This window comes from Propithecus coquereli, unplaced genomic scaffold (genome assembly GCF_000956105.1).
Source record: "Propithecus coquereli isolate 6110/MARCELLA unplaced genomic scaffold, Pcoq_1.0 Scaffold119, whole genome shotgun sequence".
Lineage (NCBI taxonomy): Eukaryota > Metazoa > Chordata > Mammalia > Primates > Indriidae > Propithecus > Propithecus coquereli.
This window is the reverse complement of record NW_012135969.1, coordinates 3,755,866-3,771,877: the sequence shown is the minus strand read 5'-3', so window position 1 is coordinate 3,771,877 and position 16,012 is coordinate 3,755,866. Positions and strand designations below refer to the sequence as shown.

Here is a 16,012-nt window from a genome sequence, read left to right as displayed (position 1 = left end):
TAATATTTTTTTAATAAGAATTTTCATTTTAAGCACATTTATACTGAAGGAATTTGTGCTGTGTATTGGGGGGAGCTGGATCCAGAGCTGGAGGGGGTGGGTCCTGGGGGGAGGGGAGTGGCTCAGAGGGGCTCCCACTTTCTCTCCCGTGTCCCTGCGCCCCCTCACCCTCCTCAGCCTTTTTCTCCTCAGTTTTCTCTTTCAAACTGTGAAGTACTAACTTTCCGAGGCCTGCCGTCCCCTCCCTCCCTCGTGCTGTAGGAACAGCCAGTCCCCCTCTCCCTCTGCCTAACCACTGGGTGTGGACGGCCCTGCAGCCCCTGTAGGGATGGCTCCTGGCCTCTGCATGGGGAGCAGGGCAGGGGCGAAGCGAGGGGACGCTCGGAACGCGCATGGGGTGCGTGTTTCTGCACCGTCTCCCCAGCAGAGCTGCCTTCCATCAGGGCCCACGTCATCCATCCTCTCCCCACCCATTGCCTCAGCCACCAGCACCCCTGCAGGGCCCCAGACACACACACACACACACACACACACACACACACACACGCACACACATGCACACGCACATGCACTGTGGACCGTAGACAGGCCCGCACGCACTTGGCCTGAGTTCCTCTGTTTCCCTGGCCAGCCCCCACCCCCACCTGCCCCACACCGTGCCCCCTCCTTGCCCCGCAGGACGGGCCTACAGGGGGTCTCCTCCCCTCACCCCTGCACCCCCAGCTGGGGGATGGGGGAGCTGGCTCTGCCCTGACCTCCTCGACCTGGGGTTGGGGTCTCAGCCCCCTGGAGCCCACTGGTGCACCTGTTACTGTTGGGCTTTCCACTGAGATCTACTGGATAAAGAATAAAGTTATATTTATTCTACACACGCCTCTAGCCTCACTGCCTCCACCCCTCCTCTCAGGGTCTGGACAGGGGGCTAGGGATGGGGACTTCCTCATGGGGTCTGGGCCTCTGGTCGGGTATGAGCACTGGGACCAAGGGTTTGGCCAGTGCACCCCTTCCAAGCTGCTCTCCAAGGCCTGCCTGTGGTGCTGGGGCCTTGGCGACCCGAGGGAGGAGACAGGCCTATCCTTGGGAAGCCCTCAGCCTCGGGGTCTGGGAGCCCCTAATCTGAGGGAGGAAGCCAACCGCTGCCCACACACCGTCCTGGTCCTTAGGAAGCCAGAGGCTGGGTCACTTAGTGGCAGAGGAATTCTACTTGGGGAGTGACCACATACTTGACCTTCATGGCAGGAGTGGCAGATGGCACGGGGGCTGGGGGTCAGGGGCTCATGGCAACCTAACAAGAACCCGGGATTGTGATGGAAGCTTGGGAGGCCAACCCTGCGCCTCCGGTGGTGGGGCGTTGGGGAGGCAAAGGGTTCCGACCGTCTGCCATTTCTACTTCAGCCACCAGGTGGCGGCAGCTCCTTGCTTAACTCCTTGTCCGAGGCTGGAGGGAGCTGGCGGGCAGAGGCGCTTGTTCTCTCTTGTATTTTCTAACATCTTTACGAATTTGAAATGAAATTTAGTAAAACATACCTGTACACATGCTTTCAAAAATCAATACGCTATCACAACTGTATTATAAAGGACAAATTAAGGGAACGTGCTATGCGTTTCAGTACATTAACTCTTGCATCTATTTTTTTTTTTTTTGAGACAGGATCTCTGTCACTTGGGCTAGAGTGCAGTAGCATCGTCATAGCTCACAGCAGCCTCAGACTCCTGGACTCAAGCAATCCTCCTGCCTCAGCCTCCCCAGTAGCTGGGACTATAGGCATGAGCCACGACATCCGGCTAATTTTTCTATTTTTTTCTAGAGACTGGTTCTCGCTCTTGCTCAGGCTTTGCCTCTATTTTTTACTGCTTTTTATTTATCCATTTATTTATTTATTTTTTCCTCAGGCACATGGAAACAAACCTGCCTCTATTTTTAACAAATATATTTGGATTTTTTAAAAAGTAAGAAGGTCAGAAGCCATTCTGTACAAGAAGCCCAGGAAAATTAAAGAGTATGGGTGGATGTTGAAATAAAAACTGGCATATTTAGCCTGGCACAGTGGCTCACACCTGTAGTCCCAGCTATTCGGGAAGCCGAGGTGGAAGCATCACTTGTGCCCAGGAGTTCGAGGTTCCAGTGAGGTATGATTGCACCGCTTCACTCCAGGTTGGGCCACAGAGCCAGACCCCGTATCAAAAACCAAAAATAACTAGGATATTCGATCTATAACAAAACTGTGCAAAAAAAAAAAAACCCAAACAAAACACACTGAATGTTATATGTGTAAAAAGAGTCAAGTTTGGGGCTCAGGGAATCACAAAGAAGTTTTTCACTATGTAAATGTCCAGTGGGGCGTTCTAAAGTTGTGCACAACAATTTTTTATTGTGGGAGGATATCTTGGCATTCAGGGCCCGCACCCACTAAATGGCAACAGTATCCCCCATCATTGTGACAACCAAAGCAGTGGCCCCCACTTGTGGTAGTGCCTTTGCTGTTGGGAACCTCTGGCTTGCAGTTGCCCTCCTTGGTTAACAGTTCCCTGCCGTAAAGCAGTTTCTCAACTTCAGCGCTAGTGACATTTTGGGCCAGGTAATTTTTACTTAGGAGGGGTTTTCCCACGCATTGTACAAAGTTGAGCAGCACCCCTGGCCTCTACCCATTAGATGTGCCTCCCACCACCCCACCTTCCCAGCTGTGACAACCAAGTACCGCTCCAGACATTGCCAAATGTCCCCTGGGGGCAAAATTGCCCCCAGCTGAGAACCACTGCTTAGAACCTGGTCATCAAGGGCTGACCTGCGTTTCACCGAGCCAGGAGCCATCCTCCACAGGGAGACTGACCCAGAGGCTGGTGACTGGGTAGAACCTGGGGAGGGCAACGACTGAGTCTACAGGGATGCAGGACGGAGGTATTTAACCAGGCCTGGGGCAGGGCTCGGAAGCCCTTCCTGCACGAGGTGGCCCCTCTCAGCTAAATCTCTAAGGGAAAGAGTTAGCTGGGGGGGTGCAGAGTTAGCTAGGTGATAAATCAAGAGCTGGACTTGGTCCTGAAGCCAATGGGAGTGAAGAGTTTTAAGCCAGCAAATGGGGTGCTCATGTTGGAGCAGAGGAGGCAGGAGCAGGACTTGGGGAGCTCTCCAGGCTATCGGTGATGGGCTGAGCCTGGGCAGCCTCTGCAGGGTGGGAGAAGAGGGGGCAAGCTAGGGGGATGCTTAGGTGGTAAAATGGGAGGACCAGAGGATTGCTGAGTTGCGGAAGGTGTGCAGAGGACGGGCTGGGCTGCAACTGGGTGGAGGTGGCTTCAGTGGATGGAGGTGCCAGTAACTGAGCTGAGGAACTAAGGATGTTGGGGTTGCATTTGAGCCACTCACTCCACTCCAGCCACACCAGCCTCCTTGCCGGCTGCACTCCCCACCCCCCAGTGCATTTCTGCCTCAGGGCCTTTGCACTTGCCATTCCCTCCACCTAAATGCTCTTCCTGGAGACCATTTCGTGGCCAGCCCCTTGCTACAACCTGTTTAAGTCTCACCTGCTGAGGAATGGCATTCTCTCCCCTCTTACTCTTACTGCTACCTGACATATGTTCTATATCCACCTATTGTCTGCCTTCCCACCAGAAGGTAAGCTCCATGGGGGCAGGTGTTGTTCACCAACGCAGCCCAACATCTACATCTGCTCCGTTCTATGCACAGCCACCAGGCACACGTGGAGGTTGAGCCTTGGAAATGCGGCTGGTCCAAACTGAGATGTGCTCTAAGTGTCATACCAAGTCTTCCAAGACTTAGTATGAAAAAAAAGAAGGTAAAATATTTCCTTAATACTTTTTAATATCAGTGATGCTTGGAAATGATAATAGCTTGGGTATATTGGGTTAAAAAAATATATTACTAAAATTAATTTCACTTGCTTCTTTTTACTTTTTTAATGTGGCTAATGAAAAACGAAATTACATATGTGGCTCACATGCTATTTCTATCAGATGATGCCGATCTCAAACACTGTCTGACACTTAGTAGGTGCTCAGTAAATATTTGTTGAACGAATATATGTGGAAAACGGCTGGACATCCAAGTCTAAGTGTGTATGGAGGGGTCTAGGCTGTGGACAGTGAATTGTCGTCAGAGAGATAGTGGTGCCTATTGTCAGTGTGGGTAAGTGCTTGGGCGTGGCGATGGTGTGGGCCGGGGGACACCTTCAGTTTCTCATCCAGCACATACTCACTAAGCACCTATTATGTGCCATGGACGGGGATAGCGATGCCATCCTGCAGGAGGGTGCTCCTCCCGGGGAAGCATCGTACCCTGGGGCCTTTAGCTCTGACTTGGGGTGGGAGCCACCATGGAAGGCCTCTCCCTAAAGGCATCTGTTTTCTTCCCAAGTGAGACCAAAAAGGCCTTAGCTAGGGCAGAAGGAGGCTGCAGAGAGAGGGTGGCTGCTCTGTGCAAAGGAACAGCATGTTCAAACACTTGGGCATGGTGCTTGTTAACAGCAGAAAATGGGGTATCGTTAGGAGCCCAGAAACCAGGGGGAGGCCAGTGTGCTGGTGCTGGAGGCTTGGGAAGCTTCGAGAAGGTGCTGGATTTACCCTGAGGGCAGGAGAGCCCCCAAGGGCTTAAATAGGGGGGCTGTTGAGAAAGTCCCCCCACCTGCTGTGCAGGGCACAGGACGAGAGCTGAGGAAGGTGAGCACGTGACTAGGGGGCAGGGGAATGCCAGGGACGTGGAAGACACTCGAGCAGAGTGGGGTCGTGGCAGTAGGAGGTTGGGCCAGGTCAGCAGGGTCTGACAAGGCCCCTGGATTTGTCACTTAGGTCCTGGGTGGTCTTATGGAGAGCAGTGCACCCAGGTGGTGAAGTGGGAGGACAGATGGGCAGGGGAGGGGTGGGAGGGGGCGTGAGGTAGCCCTGCAGACAGCTCTTTGAACGCCTGGGAGGAAGAAGGGGGAAACCAGGGCCAGGAGCACATTTGCTTTGGGGGGAGGTTCTTCCCCCTGAAGATGGAAGGAACTTAACCATGTTTATAGAAGAAGGAAGCAGCAACGGGGTGGGGGGGAGGGTGAAGATGGCAGAGGAAAGGACAACACTCTCTGTGCTGCCCTCCTGCCCCATGCCCACCCCCACTCCACCTCCGTGAAAGGGCCCAGCCTCCCTGCCTGGCGACAGGGTGGACAGTGTGGATGTGCTCGCCAGCCCTGCGGGACTGAGGCCTGCCCTGGGAATGGGGTGCTCCCCTCCCCCTCCCTTCCTGGGTGGGCTCTCAGGTGGGGAGACCTCCTGTGCCCTGGTGGGTGGGCTGGGTTCGGGCAGTAGGGAGGGAGCCATTGTGGCTGCTGCTGGCATTGGATCCTGGCCACCCCAGCAGTGCACGTCGGAGATCACCGACACACACACACTCGGAGCTCACACCAGATGTACATGTGCACATACAGAGAGCTCAAAGGATGTCCACGTGTACAGGTGTGCACACAGAGTTCACACAGGTGCACACACAGTGAGCCCATGCAGGAGGAACATGTGCATGTGTGCACAATGTACTCACAAGGATGTACTTGTCCACGTGGGTGCACACATAGTTCACACAGGACATACGTGTGTCCATGTGCAAGCATGCACCCAAGGACCTCACACATGCATGCATATACAAGGAGCTCACACAGGCTTTCCATGTGCACGTGCACACAGCTCACAGTGCATGCGTGTGTACATGTGTGCACACTCACAGGGAGCCCACATGGAGGCCACTCCTTTCTGAAGAGAGCACCTGGGAATGCTGGTATCACAATTGTTTTTGTCCCCAGTAAAACAACCAGGTCACCTACTGCCCTCCAGCTTCCACTCTGCTCTGCCCACTTCCTGTCCACTCTCTCAGGCCCCGGCCTCGTCCTTTCCACCTAGATCGTGGCACCAAGGACCTGCTTGAGTTCATTCTCCGCCCCCAGCTCGGCGGCGCACGGCTGCTGCCCGGGGCAGCTGGGAGGCAGCACCAGGCAGGTGCGATGCCACCTCGCGGGCCATCCCCACTGCGTGTCTCCCGCTCCGGCAGGTCCTGCGACAGCTCCTGCGGAAATCACTTCTTGCTTCTGCAGTGACGCCGAGCTGGTGGGGTCCCCACCAGCCTCGGACCTCACTGTCCGCCCGAGGCAGTGCCCGCCGCTAGATGGCCAGGTCCTGGCGGCCAGTAGCCAGCGACGCCTTGCTGCGGCCGCTGCCGCCCTCGCCGTCGCCGGCCGGCGCCCGGTGCGCATAGGCGGGCGGGGCGTAGGGGTCCGGGCCGGGGCGCCGAGAGGGCAGGGCTGGCGGCGGCGGCGGCGGCGGCGGCGGCGGGAGCAGCTTCTGCGCCTCCTGGTGCGCGCGGCTGCAGCCGTTGTCGCGCTCCCCCGCGCGCGGGCGGCCCTTCCAGAGCAGGTGGCCCAGCTCGGCCAGGCTGAGCAGCGCCGACAGCAGCCCCACGGCGAAGTAGAAGACCACGAAGACGGTCTTCTCGGTGGGCCGGCTCACGAAGCAGTCGACGGTGTGCGGGCAGGGCGGGCCGGCGCACGCGAAGTGCGGGGCCACGCGGAAGCCGTAGAGCAGCGCCTGGCCGCCCAGGAAGGCCAGCTCGGCCAGCAGGCGCAGCGCCACGCTCAGCAGGTAGCAGCGGCGCGCGCGGCGGGCGCGCCGGGCACAGGGCGCGCAGGGACCCTCGGGCCGCCCGCGGGCACACGCCGCCGCCTCCGCGCCGCCCGCCTCCTTGCTTGCCTGGTGCATGGAGTAGATGACGAACAGCACGGGGGGCGCCGAGAGCAGCAGGATGTGGAAGAGCCAGAAGCGGTAGTGCGAGACCGGGAAGGCGCGGTCGTAGCAGGTCTGGCGGCAGCCGGGCTGCAGCGTGTTGCACACGAACTCCTCCTGCTCGTCCTCGAACACGGCGCCGCCCACCGTGGCCAGCACCAGGATGCGGAAGATCAGCATCACCACCAGCCACAGGCGGCCCACGAGCGGCGACTGCAGCTGCACGGCGTCCAGCAGCGAGCCCAGGAACGCCCACTCCCCCATGGCGCTGGGGACGCAGGGCAGGGTCAGAGGCCGGGGCAGGTCAGGGACCCCCGCCCCTTCCACGCCATCGGGGTGGGGTCAGTTAGACCTCTAATTTCAGGGTGAGTGTAGCAGGTGATTCTCAACCCTGGGTTCCCTTCCCTTTGGGCCCATGGTGCTGGGTGGGGAGGCGCCTCACATGCCCACGGCCTGCTGGGTTAGACCCTGTTCGCTTCCAGATTCCAGGTTCTGGAAGGGGCGTCGGGGATCAGCAGGGCCCAGCCCCTGACTTGCCTGGTGGAAGCAAAGACCCAGCAGGGTCCTCACTGCCAAGGATGTTTGCCATGGGCAGAGTGGGGCCTCGAACCCAGGACTCCAGGCCCAATTTGGTTCCGCTGGGAGTAGTGGGAGCGGCAGACCCAGGGAGACGACTCCTCCACCATTTTTACTGCGGTGAACTCCTCTCAGGTTGGGGGGGCTGACACAAATAGCCCCACTTCCACAAATCTCACGGGGTCCTTGTCGGAGGCGTCCCTGCACTCCTACCCCAGTGTGGTGGGAACGCTGGCCCAGGCCTTCGCTTTCCTCCCTGGTGACCTTGGCTTGAAGCCCCCAGATCTCCTGAGAGCCCCCATTGCCCCTCTCACACAGGTCCCACAGGCCCCTTGTGACCCCAAACCCTCACCCGACCCCACTCACCCTGGGGCTGGAGCTGAGGTGTCACAGCTGAGCGAGGGACCTTGAGAGGTGGCTGGGACCTGCTTCTCCCGCTCCCTCTTTCATTTTCCCTTTCGGATTTGGCTGGGATGGATGACAGGACAGGATGGCCAGAGGGGCTCGCTCTCCCCCTTCTCTTAAAGGGACAGGGAGACCCTGCTGGCTGGCTCCACCCTAGGGAACAGATGCAGGGCCATACCCCATGCTGGGCTCTGCCACCCCTCCCTTTCCAGCCCTCCCCCAGCACCCCCATAGCTAAGTCTCCACCTAGAAATGGGGGATGGGTTAACCAGGGCCACATCCTTTATCAAGGGAACCAGGGAGGCCATGGCAGCCCGCCAGACTCCTCCACACTGGGGGGCATAGATCTGCTATTGACTGTGTCCCCTTGAAGATAGTCTTCATGGATGGAGGGAGCTTGGCTGCTGGCGTTTAAGGAGCAGCAAACGTCTAACAGCTCCTGGTTCCAGTCTGCCACTGCTCACCTGGGACAAGTCATTCAGCGGGTCTGGGCCGGAATCTCCTGGCTTGGTATAATGAGGAGGCTGGGCCAGCTGACCCCACATTTCCTTCCAGCTCTGTGTCTTCAAGTTGAGGTCCCAACCATGTTACAGGGAACCAAATGTTCTCTGGGATGTCTGGAAGAACTCCCATATGGAAAGACATTAAACTATCACAAGTGGCTGGCTTTGGTAGTTGAATTAAGACTGTGGTTTCTTCCTGCTTTTATATAATTTCCCAGATTTACTACAACGAACATGTTATTTTGTAATGTGAAATGTAGAAAACTCCTTTTCCCCCCAGAAGGCTCTGAATTGAGAGTCCACTCCTACTGCCCTAGGTGGCGGGGGAAGCTGTCCCATGGGGAGGGGAGTTAGGGTGACCGATGGTGATCTGAGCAGCCCGGGAGGGGACGCTCCCAGGTTAGGATGTTTTATTTGTCCCCTGTCTTCCTCGGAGCATGCCCCACCACATAGCACTCCCCTCCTTCACCTGTGCACCTGGTGGGCGAGGCCCTATATGGAGCCCAATTAGCTCATTCAATGCTCTTTTGAACAATGGCAGGAGGGCACTATTTACAGTGGGAGAAACTGAAACTCAAAGGGTCTAAGCCACTTGCCCATAGTCACGAGGCCAGTAAAGAGCCGGTCCCAGCCTCATGCTGGCCTGGCGGGTTCCAGAGCCTGAGCTCTTGAGCCTTTTACAGAACCGTCTTCCACCCGGCCTGGCTGGGTTTTTCAGCTGGTGTCCCAGAGCCCGGCAGTCCCCAGTGGGGCTGGTGGGTTGCAGGCACTGGAGGTGACCAAGCCTATCTCTTTAAGGGGGAAGGGGACCACTTCCTCTCCCTGCCCAGCCATGAGGGCCTATGTGGTTTTCCATTTGCCCACTGGGATCCCCAGGCCTGTTTTCAGGAAGGGATGGGAATGTGACTTCCCTACTCCCTGGCTCAGGGGCCCAACCCAGTCTGGAAAAACTCTAGGTGAACCCCTGCTTAGGTGTGCTGGGGAACCCTCCCACCCTCGTGCAGGTTCCCTGGGGAGTGGGCCTGGGTGGGGGAACGCTGCCCTGGAGAAAGTCCAAAGGAAAAAGCACAGTGCTGGGGCCCCACATTCCGAAAACAGGATGTGGGGTGAGGGCGCTTTGACAGCCCCCCTCTCTGACCTCAGCCTGCTCCTGGCAAAGCTGCTACCTGCCCCCTGTCCCCAGCCACAGGGGCTCAGGGTCCCACCTCATCTTCTGTGACTGTCCAGGAATGGTCCCCACCCCATCCGTGTGACCCCAGCTGGGTCAGGCCACTGGCCCAGCCCGGAAAAACCCCATCAGACCCTGTCTGCCTGCCGGGAATGGAAAGCGGCAGAGGTGGGGGGCCAGGGTGGGGTGGGATGTGGAGAGCCCATGGTCACACCTCACTGTCCCCAGCCCCTGATGCCACAGGGCCAGACACAGGAGACTCTACAATCTCAGGGGCCCATGCTCCTTCCCAGATAGCACTGTCCAGCCTGGGAGGAGGTGTTGCTGATGCTGCCCAGAGCTGGCAGCCTGAGGCCCCATTCTTAGCCATGCTTGAAGACTGGGCAGGGCTGAGAGGCCCGTCCTGCCCTGCTCCAGTGTCTGTTCCAGACACCTCTCCCTGGCCTGTGGCGTTGTGGGGCCACTGCCCGCATTAGTCATACATAGACACATATGCAGGCATTTCATGTTTGTACCCAGTAAATTAATCCCAGTGACGTAATCAAGACATGACTGTATTTTGTCTCCTGTGCCCAGCTAACATTTTAAAAAGTCTTTTCTGAAATGTTGCCTTTATTTATTTATTTATTGAGACAGAGTCTCGCTCTGTTGCCCGGGCTAGAGTGCCGTGGCGTCATCCTAGCTCACAGCAACCTCAAACTCCTGGGCTCAAGCGATCCTTCTGCCTCAGCCTCCCAAGTAGCCAGGACTACAGGCACGTGCCACCATGCCCGGCTAATTTTTTTCTATATATTTTTCTTTCTATTTTTAGTAGAGATGGGGTCTCGCTCTTGCTCAGGTTGGTCTCGAACTCCTGAGCTCAAACGATTCGCCTGCCTCGGCCTCCCAGGGTACTAGGATTACAGGGTGAGCCACCGTGTCTGGCCTGAAATGTTGCCTTTTAATGAGACCTTCCCTACCCACCCTAACTGAAATGTAACCCCCTATTTCCTGTCCCTTCATTTCCTTTGCACTGATCACTTTATGTTTTTCTTATTTATCCTGTTTAGCACCCATCTCCCCCATTAGCGTGTATGCTCACAGGATGGGGATTTTTGGCTCTTCACTCACTGTCCTGTCCCCAATGCCTAGAGCAGTTCCTGGCACGTGGATGTTCAGTAAGTGTTTGTTGGGGGGATGAAGGAATGAAGTGGGGCGGGAGGGGTGGAGAGGGTGCAGATCTTCTTTGCCTCAAGATGGTGTGAACTCTGTGGGTCCCATGCCTCAGCTGCTCACTCTGGTCTCCCCCAGAGCTTGTGCGCACTTAAGTGGCCACCTCAGTCTCAGCTCAGTAAACAGAACATCCAGTCCTGGAGAGAAAGGGCTCCAGAGCGGGTTGATGGTAAAAATCTCCCGCCTCCAGCCCTGCTGGCTTTGGGCGAGATGCCTGGGTGAGAAAGGGAGAGGGTGCAAGAGGGTGGGCATAGTTGGTTCCTCTTGATCACTTCTAGTCCCTCTCCTTGCCGTTTCTGACCCTTCTAACTCTCCCCGGCGGCCTGAAAACCCTGCAGGCCGGAAGACCTTCTGTTCACCTGGGCGCCCCAGCTCCCCGCGCCCCTTGGTCCTGCCTTTGGCCCCCCACGGACCCCTCGGGCTCTGAAGTACCACCAACACCTGGGGCCCGCCTCCGCAGCCAGCCTTAGCTCCTCCTTTGGCTCCATAATTATTTAAGATTAGGTTCGGCTGGAACAGCAAAAATACGAAGCTGTGGCTTAAACAAGAGAAGCTTGTTTCTCTCACACATAAAGAGGGCGAAGTGCTGTCCAGCCCCGCGAGGTCTCCAGGGCGCAGGCTCCTCCCACGCCCCGCCCTCCAGGCCCACTCTCTCGGGGATGCCGGGAAGCTGCCACGTGACCCATCTGCTCACAGGTCATTGGCCGCATCTATCCGCAGGGGAGGCTGGGTAATGTAGTCTATTCTAAGTGGCCTAGTTCCCGGGTAGGGAGAATGCAGCCCTCGCTGTCATAGATCTGCTTCTGGTATTGGCCCTCCACGCTGACATAGGGCGTCAGAGGCACTCAGTTCCCCCCACCAGCCGTGCATGTGCAGCTTCTGCCTGAAAGAAGAGGAAAACCTCCTCAGACTTGCTTGTCACCTTGTCACTAGGCCCTTCCAAACCAAGGCACCTCTTGAGTTTTCCTTCGTGTGCCTCTGGCAAGCCCCATCCCTTCTTTCCCGTCCTTGGGCAGAGGGCTCATTAGTGGAAGTCCCTACCTTTTCACCCAATTTTAACCTTTTTACCCATTTTTAACCTTGCTCCGTAAGGACAGTAACTGTACCTGAAGGTGTCTGGGCCCTGCAATAGCCTCGTCTGAGTGACCAAGGGGCTTGGGAGTCCCTCTCTTCCATTCCTTGAAGCCCAGAGTGAACTGACAGGTGAGAGAAACTGCTTTGGGATTGGGGGTGGGGCAGGGGAAGGGTTTGAGTCACCTAGCAGCATCTTTCAAAGTCCCTTTCTCCTCTGTGCAGCTCTGAATGGCCCGTGTTTGTATATGTTAAGATGTGTGAACAATCACTATCACTGCCTGGAGCCTGGGGGTCCTGACCCTCTCTCTGTCACCCCAGCCTTGTGATCCTGGACTTGAGGTCGTATAGAGAGAGTACTCTGAGGTCCCTTCCCTTCCAGCATCCCTCAAGGGGGACTCTGCAGGGCAGAAGTGGGATCAGGTCAGGTCAAGATCACTTGACTGGCAGACCTTAGCAACTCCCTCCCTGAAAGCAATTCTCCTGGATCCAAAAAGCTGTACTTGGCACACGTTCTGGAAAGTCACTGGGGGCAAAAGACAAGGTCATCTGTAGATGGGGCTTCCTTTCCTCCAGCTAAGATAACATTTACAGGTATATCTTTTTTTTTCTCCAATCTTTTTTTTTTTTTTGTAATTTTGTGTGGGCATCTCATCTGAACAGGTATATCTTTTTACACTCATCAGGACTGTATCGGGACCACCTTTAGGCCGGTGAAGATACCGTCTCATCCAAAAGAACACAAATCTAACTCCTGAACGTACTGAGGAATGTAAGAGAGAATGTAAAAATGATACGACTGCTGTGAAAACTAGTTCCTGTTTCTTATAAAGTTAAACATACTCTCAACAATTCCACTCCTAGGTATTTACCCAAGAGAAAGGAAAAAATATGTCTGAAAAAGGATATGTACTTTAATGTTCGTAGCAGCTTTATTCATAATGGGCCCAAACTAGAAACAATTCGAATGACCATCAACAGGTGAAGAGAAACAAATTCGTACAATGGAATAATAATCAGCAATAAAAAAAGAAGGAACTATTGATAGTTGCAAAATGGATGAATTTCCAAAACACGCCGAATGAAAAGAAACCAGCAACAAACTCATGTGTACTGTGATTCCATATGAAGTTCTAGAATAGGTAAAAGTATCTTATAGTAGTGGAAATCAGATCCATGTTTGTCTGGGGCCAGGGTTTGAAGAGGCACATAAGAACTTTTTGGGTTGATAGAAATGGTTTATTTTACTTTTTAAATTTTTTATTTATTTTTAATTTTTTTAGAGACAGGGTCTCACTCTGTTGCCCAGACTACAGTGCAGTGTCCTGATTGTAGCTCGCTGTAACCTCAAATTCCTGAACTCCGGTGATCCTCCTCCCTCAGCCTCCCAAATTGCTGGAATTATAGGCATGAGCCACTGTGCCCAGCCAGAAATGCTTTGTATTTTGATTGTGATGGTGGTTATACAGGACTGGATGTTTATTGTCTACAGCCATACCTCCCCAAACTTGAAAGCTAAGCAGGTTAAGCTTGGTTAGTCCTTGGAAGGGAGAAATATAAGCATATTTTTGTCAAAAAGTCATCAATCTGTACACTTAGGATGTGCTTTTTTTTTTTCCTTTTTTGCCTATCTTCTTCCTTTATATGGAATGTGCATTTTATGTGTGTAAATGATACCTCAATAAGGTTGATTTAAAAAGAAAAAAAGCAATGCAGATCTGTACTGAAAGTCTTTGTAGAGGCAGTGAAAACAGAGAACAAGACATTCTCTAAGTTTTCATTATGCATCTCTCTCTCTACCTCTCTGGGAGACTTCTTTCCCCTCTTCCCCCCTCCCTTCCTTGTCCTCTTAACTCCACACTGGTCATCCTGTCCTCTTTTATCACCTGCCCCCTTCCCATTCTTTATGAAATAGAGTAATTTTGCTTGCTCCTATCAGTTTGAGTTTGTAATGTCTGAAGGGGACTTTTGTTTTTTTTTTTTGAGACAGAGTCTCGCTCTGTTGCCTGGGCTAGAGTGCCGTGGCATCAGCCTAGCTCACAGCAACCTCAAACTCCTGGGCTCAAGCGATCCTCCTGCCTCAGCCTCCCAGGTAGCTGGGACTACAGGCACGGGCCACCATGCCCGGGTAATTTTTTCTATTTTTAGTTGTTTGGCCAATTTCTTTGTATTTTTAGTAGAGACGGGGGTCTCGCTCTTGCTCAGGCTGGTCTCGAACTCCTGAGCTCCCCAAATGATCCGCCCGCCTCGACCTCCCAGAGTGCTGGGATTACAGGCGTGAGCCACCACGCCCAGCCTGAAGGGGACTTTTGTATGCAAATCCAGTATCTTTGGGTTTGAATTTATATTGAATTTATTAAAACTTTAAATTTTAAAAAATCCTATATTTTCCTTGTAAGTCTTCAAGTCCAATTTACATAGTTATTCCAGTTATACATTTAATAGTTTCAGTATAAAAATAAGAATAATCACTTTCACTTATTCTTTAATTTTCAATTATCTCATAATTTTGATAAGTTAAATTTGCCTAAGCAATGAACACCAATTACAAACTTGATTGATTAAATTTCTAAACACTCCCAATGCCTGGCTGGGGCTGACTTACAACTCTAACAAATAATATCTTCCTATGCATTAAAACAACTCTTGTAAACCTCATAAACCAAATTTATAAATGTAGCAGTTCAAGTTCTTTCAAATTTTACAATAATGTTTACAAATTTAATCAAATTCCTTAAAGCCTTTGAAATTAAAATCACACCTAAAAAATCACACATTTAAATTGAAGTTATAATTTCAATGTCACATTCTCTTAAACATTAGGGACACTTAAAATATGTAATACAGACACATTATCCTGATAACTGACATTTATTCCTAAATTTAACACAAAATTGTAAATACTATTGGTTTGATTACTTTGTCATTTCTATATTATTTCTTTACTTTCATGGTTTTAGTTATCTACCCAACTCAGAACAGTCAGGTGGACTGAGAATTTCTAAATTTGAAAAAAAACCAAGACAGATTCAGGGTTAGAGATTCAAGGCTGAGATTTGGGACCAGATTGTTTCTTTTCTTGTAGTTGAGCCTATCTGCTTTGTTAGTAGAAGTCCCCAAGCTCACTCCTTTCAGCGGGAATTTGTCTTATAACTCACTATGTCTAATTGTTCACTCATGGTTAGGTTCAGGGTAAGTCTTTTTGGCAAGAACACTGCATGGGCGATGACGTGTGTTTCTCACTGCATCACATCAGGAGCACATTATGTCATTTGGTCTCACTCATTATTGGTGTGCAAAGTGTGATCACTTAGTTAATGTGGTGTCTGCCAGAGCTCTCGACCTTTTCACTTTGTAATTTATCAAAGGTAGGTTTTTACGTTCTCATTTTTAGCCTTTTCATAGTCTCTGGTCTAGCAAAGACAATTGTGAAGCATATAATTTTGACACAGGTGGTAATGCAACCATTCACCATCGAGCTCAAATTCCTCTGTTCCATCTGGCAAGAAAAGATATATTAGTGTTTTCCATGGAGATTCTTCAAGGCTGGATTGATAGTTCCCCATGGTCTATTAAAATCCCCAGTAGCCTCAGTGCGCATTCTGGTCAATTCCAGATCTTACTGGTAGGTGACTTCTTTAGTTCTTTTAAATGGGTTTCTTGACTAAAAACACACAAGAGACTGGGTGCGGTGGCTCACACCTGTAATCCTAGCGCTTCAGAGGCTGAGGCAGGAGGATTGCTTGAGGCTAGGAGTTCAAAAATCAGCCCCAGCAAGAGGGAGACCCCATCTCTATAAAAAAATAGAAAAATTAGCAGGGCATGGTGGTGTGCACTTATAGTCCCAGCTACTTAAGAGGTTGAGGCAGGAGGATTGCTTGAACCTAGGAGTTTGAGGTTGCTGTGAGCTATGATGCTACTGCACTCTAGCTGGGGCAATACAGTGAGATCCCAAGAAAATGTATTCACTTTTTAGTTAGCAGCACTTTATTGGTCAAGAGCTAACTTCTTTTAAAAAAGAAATATTTCTGACGTTTTTTCTTTCTAAAGAGGGTTTATATACTTTTTTCCCACTATTTATCTTATAAACAAATGCATATTTATTAGATGGGGATTTCACCTTTGATTTGTAACCTGCTTTTTTCCACTTGGAAATGTCATGAACATCTTTTCACAGCACTAAATAATAGACATGATAATTCTTAATAGGTACCTCGTATTCCACATTTACTATAATCTGTTTAACCTAATTGTTTTACCTGATGTTCTCTACTGTTGTGTTATGGTCATTTAGGTTGATTTCCATTTTATCACAGAA

At 52.3% G+C, this 16,012-nt stretch overlaps 1 protein-coding gene across 1 annotated transcript; it reads right to left on the bottom strand.

Moving 5' to 3' along the window:
- Nucleotides 1-6,141: 6,141 nt before the first annotated feature.
- On the bottom strand, nucleotides 6,142-7,124 carry GJD3 (gap junction protein, delta 3, 31.9kDa). Its single transcript, XM_012661582.1, has one exon. The coding sequence runs from the start codon at nucleotides 7,021-7,023 to the stop codon at nucleotides 6,142-6,144; it is 882 nt and encodes a 293-aa protein (XP_012517036.1). The 5' UTR covers nucleotides 7,024-7,124.
- Nucleotides 7,125-16,012: the final 8,888 nt, after the last annotated feature.

Excerpts from the sequence above, each read along its gene's own strand:
- GJD3 (XM_012661582.1), bottom strand. The coding sequence starts at position 7,023 with ATGGGGGAGTGGGCGTTCCTGGGCTCGCTGCTGGACGCCGTGCAGCTG.